This window comes from Tympanuchus pallidicinctus, unplaced genomic scaffold (assembly GCF_026119805.1).
Source record: "Tympanuchus pallidicinctus isolate F22 unplaced genomic scaffold, pur_lepc_1.0 scaffold46, whole genome shotgun sequence".
NCBI classification, from domain to species: Eukaryota; Metazoa; Chordata; class Aves; order Galliformes; family Phasianidae; genus Tympanuchus; species Tympanuchus pallidicinctus.
The window spans coordinates 612173-625836 of NW_026294765.1; the positions used below are offsets into that span (position 1 = coordinate 612173).

Consider the following 13664-nt stretch of genomic DNA (forward strand, 5'->3'; position numbering starts at 1 on the left):
ACTTTCTTAGGTTGCTGTGGTAGCAGTAGCTGTGGCCTTGCTTTCCATCCCATGCAAAAACCTGTATTATTTTTGTACTTGATGGTCATAACAAGTTGATCTGCAGTAGAAAATCCTCTAGAGAGAAAAGCTGATATGCAAAACAAAACGAAACCGCCATCCTGAATTCTGTGGAATTGACCAAATTTCCCCTTCTACATAAGCAGCGAGATGGCAGATATAAAATGCAAGTTAATAAGGCAGTATTTGTTGTAAAACCAAGTGACACCACATAGGCCAGAGATGTCTATCTATCTGGATGTTGCAAATCTGCCAAACCTCATTCTGCTGTTCATAATCTCTTGGTTATTTATATAAGCAACATAAAGTGTAGTTCTACCGAGGGAGTCATTACTGCTAGCAGACAAAAGGTAATGGTAAATGAATGGCAAAGGTACACTGAAGATCTGTTTCTGAAGAGTGTTGGTAAAATTATTTGAAAAGTTCTGTCATTAGATAAATAAATAGTGGGATAAATAAACTGACAGTGGGATAAGCACCGTTTTCTCTCACCTTCCATGACTTTCAGTGGCCCTGAGGTATCCTTACTTATCTGAAAAACAACAGGACGTAATTTTTCCTTAAAAGCCAAATTTGAAAAAAATTTCCTTGGATTTCTCACTCCTTTAAATTTCTCTCATCGTTTCCTCTGGTTTCTGGGTCTCTCCTCCACCTTCCGGCTCGGTTATCACGTAGTCTTGGCTTGACGTGTGCTTTTGCTTTGCTGCCATGTCGGTGTGGCTGTGATGGTTGGAGGTGAAGCGTCCCCACCACTGGTGCTTGGATTGAAGTGTCCCCATTACTGGTGCTTGGGAAGGTGAGGACTGGTCCAGTGCAGTTGGGGATCTCAAAGGACTGCTGGCGAGAGCAAAGGTGGTGGTGAGTACAGCAATCTGTGTCCAGCTGTGTGTAGTAATAGTGCAAAGAATAACTCAAGGCGTGGAAAAATGATGTTTTTCTACTGCTGATTTCTGTAAAAACAATGTTATAACCTTGGGTACTGATTTCTGCTGCTCTGGGTGGAATCTGGAATAGGTCACGCGGCATTTGTGGAGGTGCTCTTCAGTATAGCTTCAGACAGAACTCAACAGCAGCAATTCATTTTAAACCAGAAATATTATTTCTAGGACTGGAACAGGTGAATTTATGTAACCATTTCGCTTCAGTTACCCAGGAGTATGTATTTTGAATCTGATAAAGCACTGATAAGCACCAAGTTGCTTTGGGAACGGAGAAACTCAATGAGTTGGGACCGAAATAAGGAGTTTCGTCTTGAGAAGCAGTGGCTTTCTCACCAGTTCTGTGTGTGATAGAAACTCAGGCAGATGCATGACTCTGCCTCGCAGCATCTTCAAAAGTTTCATTTATTTCCTGTGATAGCAGAGTGAAAGGGAAACCTCTGACAGAAAATCTTGATATTAACAGTTAATGAATGAGAGATGTGATCACATTCTGCAGTGGGTGCCCTTTGCACACACTTCAGAGAGCACAGGAGGCCCGGCAGCCTTCAAGGCAAACGAGTAGTGATGGCTTCCTTCCTCTAAAAAGCAAAAGGAGCGTCTCTAGAGAGCATCATCAGATCCTGCGATGGAACCACTGCAGAAGAACAAAACGATGGGGGTCTTCCTGCCAGAAAGCAATGGGGATGGCACAGTGCACAGAAGTACCTGCTCCTCGCCGTGCTCTGCTCCTGATCGGATTCTTACTTTGTGAGAATGGTTTCTGTTTCTCATTCTGAAACAGAAGGGTAAGCGCTGAGATGAGTTTTATTTAGGAGTGTTTTAAAGGGGATGCTGCGATTGGTCCTCCATCCTGGAGGTGCTTGTGGTAGAGATGGAGCAGGAAAAGACAGGGAGAGCTCAGCTGTGGTTTGTTCACTTATAGCAAAGCTGTTTCTTAGGGCCGGGGTCTCAATGAGTGCACTGCTGGGTTAGCAGAACCCCGGGGGGCTTTCTGTGTGCTGTGTGCCTCTGTCTGCATGGCTCAGCAGCAGCTTTCTAACTGGAATTTCAGGAATATTTTGTAACTGCTGATGTGAGTGCACAAGGAACAGGAGAATGGGCGATCAAGCAGGTCCCGAAGACTCTCCCGACCAAAAGAAAGCCTTTAGCGATGGGCTTTTTGAAACAGATGAGTGAAAAGATAAAGAAAAGAGTCAGAGTATCAGCTGTAGAAGGTGTTCTGTTCTGATGGCTGTTTGTTAGCGAATGGATTTTGAAACTTAGGGACAGCACGTTGCTTTTAATAGGGCTTGATTTGATTTCCTTCCTTAAGTATTGTCATTAACTGTGACAGTGGTGTCTTTGCAGTGTCTGCAGGATGGGGGATTTTGTCATTCGCAAATGGTTGTGCACAGTCTTTCAAAAGAGGTTTTCACATGTCCTTGGTACTGACTTTGGGTGGTAATATCTAGGAAAGATGAGAAAGGTGCTGAATTGTTTCCTGGTGGTTCTCGACTTCTCATTTCCAAGACTGAAAGCCACAGATTTGCAAAAATTAATGGCAGCTTTACTTAAGGCAGCATTTCTGCCTTGTCTCACGAGAAGCTCGCAGCCTATGCTTTGCTTTAAAAACACACTCAGGCCTCATTGATTTCACAGCAATGATATTCTTTGCCACGGAGAGGAAGGGACTTACCTGTTGGTCTCATCCGCCTCTCATTTCTTCGTTTTGATGAGGCACCACCGTATCATCTGGGGTAACTTTCAGATAATGATGAGCTTATCTTCATGAATTGATCTTTACTTTTAAAGAAACTGTTGTGACAGCATTTTTGTTTTTTTTTTTGGTCAGGTTCTGTATGAACCCAATGGAATTTTCCATCCCTGGGTAGGCAGAGCAAGGCAGAGCTGTGCATGCACTGTGATCAGACATCCACCTCCAACCAACGGTGGAACAAGATTTCTCCTACATCACACCAAGAGAAACACAGCTCTACCTTCTTGGTAGCACAAGAACAAAAGCTGCCACCTAAAATATACACACACAAAAATTAACAACTTCATATCTGTCGTCTATGCTCTTGCATGGCATAATCTTATGTCCTTTTGTTCTAGAAGCAATGTCACTGATCTGATATAGTAGGAGGTCTGGTCCTGCAAATTTGTGCATTGGTCTTGAACGTGCTGCCAGGAAACAGCTTGCATTAGAAAGCGTGGCCTGGCCACGCTAATTGATCTAATTGATCTTGTTGGAGTGAGTTAGCTTGGGGGAACTCCTGTGCAGTATTACTGCATCCAAATGAAACAGCTCAGAGGTCACTGTGCTGTGCCGCACTGTGCAGTGCAGAAATGGTGAGAGAAAAGGGCACAATTCAGCTATTCTGACTTTAGGTGATCCTGGGGCAGGGTCTACCCAGTAGGGCTGGAACTGAAGGAATAAGACAAGTGAAAAATGTTTATAAAAAAACCTAAGTGTATCCAGCATAATCTGCCAAAAATCCAATGCTTTCCACCCATATCATAAAATAATGCTGAGGAAGTAAATAGATTCTTTTTTTTTTTTTTTAAAGTGATTTCTCCCCAGAGAAAAAGAATATTTTTATGCACTGTCCTACCTTGAGTCACAGTGTACAGGGGGAGGTGCCTGGAAGCAGAGGAGAGCTGGATGGAGCAAACCACATGAAGATTCTTTATCCATCAGCAGCACACACTGAGGGTTCTGCAGACCAAGAACTGCAAAACTCTGTAGCTTGCAAAGAATCATCAGCAACTTTGAGGTTTTAAGAGATTTTCAAAGCATTTCCAGTCTTAGAGTCCACTGTCAACAAACGGTAAAATTTTGAGGTTGATTTGCAATACCTGAGTTGCTTTGAGGCTAGCTGCCGTGGGCAGTGCAGCCTGCACAGTGCTTTGATCACAAATATGGAGGAATTGAAGGAGGTTTGTACAGCTTACAGTTGTAAGAACCTGCAGTTCTGCTGGTGAGGCTGGGGAGGTTCATGTTGTTTCAAATGTCTTGCACCCCAAGACTGAAAACTGCAATTCAACCCTAACAAAAACCCTGTTGTGATTAAGCCCCTAAGGCAACGATTTAATCTAGAATCTTAGTGCATTCAAAAAGTTGGATCTGTCTTTCAGCCCCCTGAAAGTCAAGTCTTTCTGTACAGATTCAGAGGGCATGGACAAGTTTTAAAAGAAATCCTCGCAGGGTCTTGCAGTCTGGTTTTCAAGCAAAAACCCAGTGGAACGCAAAACTGTGGTGGAAACCAGCCTTTAGAAAACCTGGTCCAAAAAGTGAACATGCTCAACTTTAAAGCTCTGTCTGAAAAGGCATCGCAACACATTGACAGACATAGAGGCATCGCAACACGTTGGCAGCCTTACAGCAACATTTGGCAATGTGAGTCAACAATCTTTTGCGTGTTTTCAAAATAGATGTGCAGCAAATACGTGACTTTGGCAGATTCTCGTCGTTTCTGAGTCAGTTTTGTTTTGAATGTAAGTTTAACACATTGCCAGCGAGATTTATTCTTCCACTGGTATGAACCACAGAAGCAGTTTTCCTGGAGCTCAGTAATGTAGGTCCATAGGTTTTCTCCCTGTCTTTTTTCCCTTCTTTCTGCTGTAGGATCACGCCATCTCCCATTGAAATACAAAAAGAGATTAATGCATATTGCTCAGCAGCAGCTGCTAACCGCTGCCTTAGCATGGATGTGAAATAGTCAAGAACGTGATTAGAATAATAGCCCTTCGCCTTAAATAGGCCAGTAGGCTTAGAGAGCACTGTGAGATATTACCAAACCACAGACCGAGCAGCAGAGAGGACACAAGCATGTTTACTGAGGTGCTTAGCAGTGCTTGTACCGCATGATGTTCCTGCGAGAAGTTTGCAAAGGTTTCTGCTGTAAATCATACCGTGCTCGCTGGGGCTTGCTGCTACTATCTCATTTTATCAGGGCAAATTCTGAATAACTCCTGTGGGTTAGATACTGAAGTATTGAGGAGCTTGAGATTAGTAGCTGAGATCTGATTTAGTTTAAGCTGGTGTGATTGAGGAGTGTAAAACTGGGTAAATGATAGAATGGCTGAGGATAGAAGGGACTTTAAAGATCATGGAGCTCCAACCTCCTGCCTCATTTCCATCAGCATAAAGCAAGGGTTGCTTGGCTCAACCTCTGTGCTGATTTAAACTCTTTCAGTCTTAAATTCTGCTGCCAGTTTGACTATGGTGAAGTCAGACACCAGTGATATCTCCTTGGATTGTCTCATACGTAGATGGGTGCTGCACTGAGTACAGAAAGGAAGCTGGAAATGAAAGTTTGATCCAGAAATTGACACTGGAGTGAAATGGAATAATGGGATAATGGAATAATAGAATTGTGTTTTTTGTTTTGTTTTGTTTTGTTTTGTTTTGTTTTTTAAAGTAGTTGGAAGCTTTCTTCCTTTTGTTCCCCCTAGCATCTAATCTAAATCTTTTTGTTTAAAACCATTTCCCCTTGTCCATGTAAAAAGTCCGTCTCCTGATAGCTTCTTTTAAGTACTGAAAGGCCACGCTGAAGTCTCCTGGAGCCTTCTTTTCATCAGTCTGTACAGCCCCAACCCTCAGCTTGTCCCCATAGAAGAGGATAGCAGAGGGATTCCAACCTTCTGAGCATCGTTGTAACTTCCCCTGGATCCACACCAACAGCTGCACACCTTTCTTGTGCTGTGGGTTAAAAAATCTTGCCTTCTTGTGTTCTTGATTAAAAAATGGCCCTCCTGGCTCTGTTTTAAAACAAGATCCAGCTCAAAAGTAGAACTAGTGTTTGTAGATATGAATTTGTGATGTAAGTAGGGGTGAAATGAGTGGATGTGAAGATTTAAGAAAAAGCCTTTAACATATAGAAGGAGAGGTGATATGAAAAGTGGTAACGCTTCTATTTGTACATTAAAGATTAGTGAACTGTAAAGAACAAAACATAGACATTCACTTTATTAAAATGTTTGCATTTTAGGTGATCCGATTCATTCTCTGTTCTGATTCAAGACAAATATGTGATCCACTGCAGTGTTCAGTTTTACAGCTTCTATCACCCACTCTCTGGAAATGTGGGGGCCGTGGGCAGTCTGATCTGCTGCCTGATAAGGTGGTTGGCAAAACTGCCCACAGCAGAGGTGTTAAAAGTAGACAATCTTCAAGATCCCTTCCAGCCCAAGCCATTCCATTGATTTATGTCGTACTTGAATTCACCCAATATTTCATTATCCAAGAACAATTAGATGGAGTCAGCCCAAAGATCAGCCTGGTGCAATCTTTTGTACTATCTTTTGCTTTTGATGGTCACACTATCCCAAGGCAACAAAACTACAAATTTTAATGCTGCGTTGCACGAAGATGTGCTTCCTTCTCTTTCTTTGTAATCCACTGCCCAATAACTCCAGTGCATGTCCTTTATTCTTGAGAAATAATGAGTTAGCCTTTCCGTATACAGAAATAAATCTATGCCTGTTCCAGTTGCCTTTTACTGGCACTATTCTGATTTTATTGCATCCTTGGGAAGAAGAATAATCTAACTTGAGTACCCCAAATTATGATCAAACACAAAAAAAAACCCAAAAAACAACACAACAGATTCACCACTGTTTGATGAGGCAGTGTGTTTTATTTAAAGAGAAGTGTGTATCACCTCGTACATCTGCAGTGAAGCAGTTCCTGTCAGATATATTTTGCTGGAGGGCTCTGTACAACCTGTTGGAAAGTATAGTTCATCAGAGGCTACTTGGGGTGGAGATAAGAGAAGAAGAGGTTGTTTGCTGGAAGGAAGAACTCAGGTTTTTTGTTACTTTTTTTGTTCTGTCTCATGCGTATCTCTTTTGGGTCCCTTTTATTTCATGTTCTTCCCAGCTACGTTAACTAGAGTCTGTTGGTTACCACAATCTTGAAACTTCTTATAGGGTGTCCTCATGACAGGCACTGGGAGCAAGAGGTGGACAAGGAGAAGACAAACTACTTTGCCCGATGCAGCTGATGAATTTACACAGTGAAAAAGCCACCTGTTCGTCTTTGACTCATTCAACAAAGAAGTCACGTCAAATACTAACTTGAAAAATTCCTGGTAAGTGATTAAGCCCTACAACAATAGCATATTTCTGCCTTTTGACGCTGCCAGTAACCACAGGCACACTCACTTTGATGCTCTGAGCTCAGGAGTCAATTTAAACAAGAGCCAGAGGAGTTACCCCAAACATATTCATGCGAAAGGAGATTCTTTGTTTTGGTCTTTAGTTACCCTTGGAATCTTCGCATACGGTTTGAGATCTCAAAGAGTTACAGCTAAACTAAAACAATTTAATTACAAAATCACACTGGGACAGCGTACTTTCCTGGAACTTGTCCTGATTTAAACCAGCAAAGAGCTCTGGTCCTGCTGAACAAAGTCAGACATAAATGTGGATTTGTCTGTAGATGCATATTTGTCCATTTTGCAGTTCTGCACTGTGCAGAAAGCAGAGTAGACAACAACACTGGAGGTCTTTATATCCATAAATATAAGCAGCAGATATTTTGCATAGAGGGTGTCAGAGGGACCACATGCAGGCGCTTACTTCTAGACATCCCCACCTGATCAGCACAGCCCATTTGATCTCCTGGAGGATCCACATGATACAGGAAGCTTGCAGTTTAGAGGGAGATGTGTGGTGATAACTCCTTGTGATTGTCCTACCAAAATCACAAACGTCATCAAATCCAGCTTTATAAAGTAAGACCAGTGGTTTTTAGGAGAATCCAGGACTGAGTAGATGTGTTTGAGTTGTAATCCTATTTCATCTGTTAAGGTATGTAACTGAAGTAAATCAGTTCCCTTTGCCTTCTTTATCTGAGAAAGAGGCAATGAGACTTATCTCCTAAGCAAGGCTGTTTCAGATCAGTGGGAGATAAACAGTATGTGAAAGCAACTTTTGTTATCCTGATTTAAGTCAGGCAAAGTACTTGTGATTGTGCACAGGGTTGGCAGAATGTCTCCTCTTTAACTCTTCTCAGTCAACTTTTGGGTACTCTGTAGAGACATCCAAGGTCAGGGGACGAGATCTGATGGAGCTTTGGGTGTCTGTGTTCACTGCAGGGAGTGGAACCATATGGCCTTACAGGTTCCCTTCCAACTCAAATGGTTCTGTGACTCTATGATTCTATGATGGTCTTTGAGGCAATGTTGAGATTCGAAGACTTGGATGTGTCAACTGTGTTCCTGGTGTGATTGTAGGAAAAAAATCACATGGCTATCTTAATTTGTTCCTTTTTTTCCCCTTCATATTGTTTATTAATGTAACGATTAACAGCAGCTTCAGTGGTAACAGCTTTATGTCTCAATTCTGGCAGAACTGAGCTGCGTCAACAACCATGGACAACTTCATGGCACCGCTGAGCGCCATCGGCGACCTCACACTTCAGCACAGCAAAGCAAAGTTCCTGCACAGCAGAGTGAGCGGACCCTCCCGGCGCAAACGGGAGTTCATGCCAGATGAGAAGAAGGACAACATGTACTGGGAGAAGAGACGCAAGAACAACGAGGCGGCCAAACGCTCGCGGGAGAAGAGGCGACTCAATGACTTCGCCATGGAGAGTCAGCTGGCCGCGCTCAGCGAGGAAAATGCCATCCTCAGGACGGAGCTGCTGGCCCTCAAACTGCGCTTTGGGCTCATCAGCCCCGATGCCAGCACCCAGCAGGGCCGCTCCCTGCAGGACTTCCTAGGGATTTATTTCCAAGGGCACAAAGGGCTCTCGCCGTTCCCTGAAGCAGAGCCCTTTGCTGGGGGTTCCCGCCTCTTCACAAAGAGCTTTGTGCCGAAGGTGCTGGAGCCGGCCGACTTTTCATGCAAAGCCTTTAACCCATCTAGAAACTTCCTTGGCTGTGACTCAAAGCCAGTTTCTATGGACACACCTGGCCTTCACCAACCAAAGAGGCTCGATTCAGCCTTCAGACCCACAGTTTGCTCTCCTTTCCTCGATTTCCACTGCCCAGACAAACATGTGTTCCATTTGCCTTTCCCAGGCAGTGCCTGCTTCTCATCCCCTTGTCCTGGTCTGGCAGAGATGAGCAAGGAAAGCACCACGACTGTCTCAGATGAAGATGATGAGCAGCAAGTGCCCAAAACTTCTCCTCCACCCCCATGTAGCTTGCCCTCCCCTTCAGAAGATCACACAAAGGGCCGAAGCTCTTCAGCTCTGCCTCACAAACTCCGGATTAAGACCAAAGCCCTCGGAGGACAGTGACCATGGATCCCTCTGTGGAAGCAGAGACAACCTCTCTGGGAGCAGACGTGATATATTCCAATCACATGAAGTGTTTGGAAGGAGGGGTGGGAGGGAAATGTCTTTAAAGAAGGAAGTAATTTTTTCTCTTTGGCATAAATGCTGAGGGAAGTTATAGGGCTGGGCTGCATCACTACAGCACAACTGCAGTTGGCCATGATGTCAGTCTTGCTGCGATGGACCTGCCAGACCCCATGGCTGCTGGTAAGCTTCAGTTTCACCTGGTTGCTCTACTTGCCAACCAAACAAAAACTTCATAGCATCACAGAATGGGTTGGAGGGGATCTTAAAGATCATCTCGTTCCAAGACCCAGCTGTGGGCTGGGTGCCCCCCACCAGATCAGGCTGCTCAGGATCCCATCCAACCTTGAAGTGTGAAGGGATGAGGGGCAGGAAGAGGCAAAGAGGTGGTGTCCACACCATGAAACACAATAGTGGCTCCACACCACTGCTACAGCTGCTGGGTGTGACCACCATTTTAATTCCCTTTGCTTTGTCATCACCTCCATCTTCACAAACAGGGATGGAAATCTAATTGTTTAACACTGGAAATTGTGGATGGAAAGAGTTTCATACCCTCCAGCTGTCTGGAGCAAGAAAAAGGAATAGCAATAAGAAGGCAGCAGATTCACACTGGCATGAACTGAGAGCAGAACCTGGTCCATTTCATCCTTACTTTGTCGTAATTTATCTTCAGAGGGAATGAACTCTTTTTCTCTTTGACTGGAGACAGCGTGGTCCATAAGATACATTTATTTCCATTTATTTTCATAACAGCTATTTTGGAGGACTATTATTATTTTTTGTTTCACTGAAAAGTGAAACTTTTTATCTTCATCCTACTTCTTTCCGTGTAAATAAGGCATTTTCAGAAATAATACTTCCGTATTTGAAAATTGCTTTTATAAAACATTCTATTAACTTTAGATGAATTTTCCAATCCATTTTCTTATTTTGAAATTAATTACTTACAAAATAAAACCGCTGTGTGGCACACTGTTCTCACTGAAACATCTGTGGGATGAGGACAATTGTCAAGCATTTTTCTAGAAAGCATTTTATAGATAATGAATAAATGCACCAATGAGAAGAGCGTAAAAAGAAGAACAATGATACGTGAAATGGGGTGTAAAAATCCCTCACGTTGGCTCAGAACTGAGGGCCCTTATTGCTGGGAGTGGCTGGGAATGTTCAGCCTGGAAAAGAGGGGATTCAGCTGAGGGTGATCTGATCAATGTTTCTAAATGTCTGCGTCATAGAATCACGGAATCACTAAGGTTGGAAAAGACCTCTCAGATCCCCAAGCCCGACCCCAGCCCATCCCACCATGCCCTCTGACCATGTTCCTCAGTGCCACATCTCCACGGTTCTCAAACACCTCCAGGGACAGTGACCCCACCACTTCCCTGACAGTCAGTGCCAATGCATCACCACTCCTTCTGAAAATAAGTTTTTCCTAATATCCAACCTGAACCTCTCCTGGTGCAACTTAAAGCCATTACCTCTCATCCTATCACTGCAGGGAAGATGCAAAGAAAGCAGCCAACCTCTTTTCACTTGGAACACAGAGTTCCTTTCTGAACATCAAGAAGCACTTCTGTGCAGGTTCCAAAGCAATAGGTTGCCCAGGGAGGCTGTTGGGTCTCCTTTGGACACAACCTGGACACAATCCTGGGCACTTTGCTCTGGGTGTCCCTGCTGGAGCAGGGGATGGATTAGATGGAGCCAGAAGTCTCTGTCAACCCCAACCATCTGTGATCTTGTAATGTTAAACACACGCAGTGGGATCTGGATTGCTGAGGTGTATCAGCACAGTGTGCCTAATAAAAATCTGTTTCCAGAAGTGGTGTAAAGTGTATTGGCCAGACATTTGGGGAGCTGCCCCCTCTGGGAACAACTACCAGGACAGATATCCCCAGAGGAAAGTCCTGCACAGAAGGAGCACAGGTAGCTGTGATGAAGGGCAAGAATGAACCAGGTTGCAGGGCACATACCTTTACAATACCCCAACCCTTTTCCTTCCGTCCTTAGCTGCATGCTCACAGCAGAGCCCACAGCCCTCCACTCAGAGTCCTGTAACTGATGCACAGTCAATCTGCTGTTGGCAGGGCTGGTTCAGCAGCAGCCCAGTGTGCTCTTTGTGCTCTGGTCAGTGTGAGGAGCTCAGGTCTTCTCACCTTCAGCCGCTGAGGTCAGAGCCCCGAGGTCGGCTGCACAGCAGTGGACACAGTGCTACTGTGCCTTCTGGCATGGAGGGAAACCAGAGCGCTGCAAATGCTCTTCAGGTGCGAAACTTGACACAGTGATACTTGCAGATTAAAAGAAACCACAAGTGTGTTGATTTCCTGTACTATCCCCCCATCCTCTCTTCCCCTGAGAACAGCCCACAGCAAGAAAGTGGCTTTGGCATTACTTGGCTAGAGGAATCATCTCCCCCTGCTCTTGCATGGCTCCAAGCACCCCACACCCATCTCCTCTCAACCACTTCCCACTGTTGCTTGCAGCCACTTCTCCACTGCTTCTCATCTTCTGTATTTGCTTCTTCTCCCCTCTGGGGCTGCAGGAGGAGAAAACATTCCCACTCCCTCCATTTCCCATTTGCTGCCTTGTCCCACTGGTACCCAAAGAGATCCAGCCCTCTCCGTCTTTTATCCCATCCCCAAAACACATTTGACAGTGCCCTCAAAGAATAGCCATTATTGTACTAATTGTTTCAGATAATGAAAACTGCAGTGCTTGCCTGGAATGGAACTGGTCTATTCTGCTTCTACTCCAACATAAAAATTAATTCATTAACCAGCCTTTGATACAAGGTAATTTCACGTCATTTTCAAGCTAGATAAACACAGAGACGAGATTTACAAAAGAAAGCAGCACTATATGTGCCTGAAGAGAAGGCAAGGGAAATGTTTCAGGTTTTCTGGACTTTGGGTGCATAGGAAGGAGGCAGAGCACCCACTGGTGCATCCACTGGTTCAGTTCCATAACAGCAAATTTGGAGCTGACTCAAACTCTCTAAATTACAAAGGTTCGGAAATCAGAGCTGGAGATTGCAGAGAGGCTTTATGGCTAAAACTGGGTGTGGGTCCCAATTTTAAAATCGGGTTTGGGCAGCAAAGGAAAAGAAATAGTAAGTTTCTGCAGGGTCTGTTACAAGTATTGTCCACTTGCCATAAGAGATCACAGCCCTACAGTCTTGCCATACCTCTTCAAAAATCTATTCTGTCTTTTTTTGGGGGAGGCATAGGTGCTGTCGCCATGCATTTCAGGCAACATTTTTCACACCTTTGCAGTGGTAGATGGAGCGATGATTACAGAGCCTTCCCTTAAGAGTATGAGTTAATGATGACCTTTAGCTTAGGACAAAAAACTGAATCATTACTGAGGTAGGAAAAGTTAGCAATGACTTCTGGAAACAAACCCAGCATTCAGAATTCATCACTGTCTGGCACATTGTGTAGCTCTGAGTGTGCCTGTATGGGCAACACCTTTTTGAAAATACATTTTTAATTTAATCTTGGTCGTATTTCCGTTATTATAAAAGAAACAGAAAGGAAAATTTGATAACATACAGAACTATCAGCGTTAGCCATCTGCAGAAGGAGCTGCTCCCTGCTCTGCATCATGACCCCTGCCATGGGCAGCTCAGACTCAAATGTCAACTCCATCTCCCATCCCCATTCCCAACCCCGACCCCGATCCCAACTCCAACTCCATCCAAGAGTATTCTTCTGACTTAATTCCATGTTAGTCCCAGGGAGTCATTTCTAAATAAGAGAACAAGTCCTTATATGGGAAAGAAAAAAACGGAGGTGTTGCTGGCAGGCAATTCCACCATCCGTAATGCCAGGTCATGTTGGCAGTATTGGTGGCAGTAGCTTCAGTTGCAGCTGATCTGCAATCCTGAGGATTGCAGAAGGCTCAGTGCCTTTGTAACTGCTGGTCAGGGGCGGATCAGAGCTCGGGGGCTGTCTGCAGGGTGAGGATGCTTGAGAACGGTGGTGTTTGGATCCCATATCACTCCAGTGCCTTCCTAGGGATGCTCTCACAATTGTGGTGAGTTTCTGGTTCTGGACACTGGGTTTAGAGCTGGGTTTTATTGTTTCCTGTTCAAAAGGATTGTGTGGCAATAGATTTCAGTGACCACAGTGCTTCTGTTCCTTATTTCTCGCTGGTCTTATCAGCCACACAAAATCTGCTTCTGAAGTGAGCTGTGGGCTGTCCTCTGAGCTGCCTGGATTGTATCTCTATTTTTTTTCCTGCTGAAGAGCCTACCCCAGGTAGGAGTTGTCCTTATGCTCATATCTAGCTGTTCTCACCAACAGCAGAGCTGACTCTGAAGGCAGGTCAGAAATAAGGCAGTGCTGGGATTTAGCTCCGTTTTAATGCAAAAC

The 13664-nt window shown here is 44.4% G+C and overlaps 1 protein-coding gene across 2 annotated transcripts; it reads left to right on the top strand.

The window, feature by feature from the left end:
- The first annotated feature begins 632 nt into the window (after positions 1-632).
- On the top strand, positions 633-11082 carry NFILZ (NFIL3 like basic leucine zipper). Of its 2 annotated transcripts, XM_052702711.1 has the most exons (3): positions 633-918; positions 6865-7075; positions 8338-11082. In XM_052702711.1, exon 3 carries the CDS (start codon positions 8359-8361, stop codon positions 9229-9231), a length of 873 nt encoding a protein of 290 aa, XP_052558671.1. In that variant the 5' UTR covers positions 633-918; positions 6865-7075; positions 8338-8358; the 3' UTR covers positions 9232-11082. The 2 variants fall into 2 exon arrangements, with proteins under 2 accessions (XP_052558671.1, XP_052558670.1); XM_052702710.1 differs by lacking the exon at positions 633-918 and having other exon boundaries at positions 3589-7075.
- Positions 11083-13664: the final 2582 nt, after the last annotated feature.

Excerpts from the sequence above, each read along its gene's own strand:
- NFILZ (XM_052702711.1), top strand. The coding sequence starts at position 8,359 with ATGGACAACTTCATGGCACCGCTGAGCGCCATCGGCGACCTCACACTT.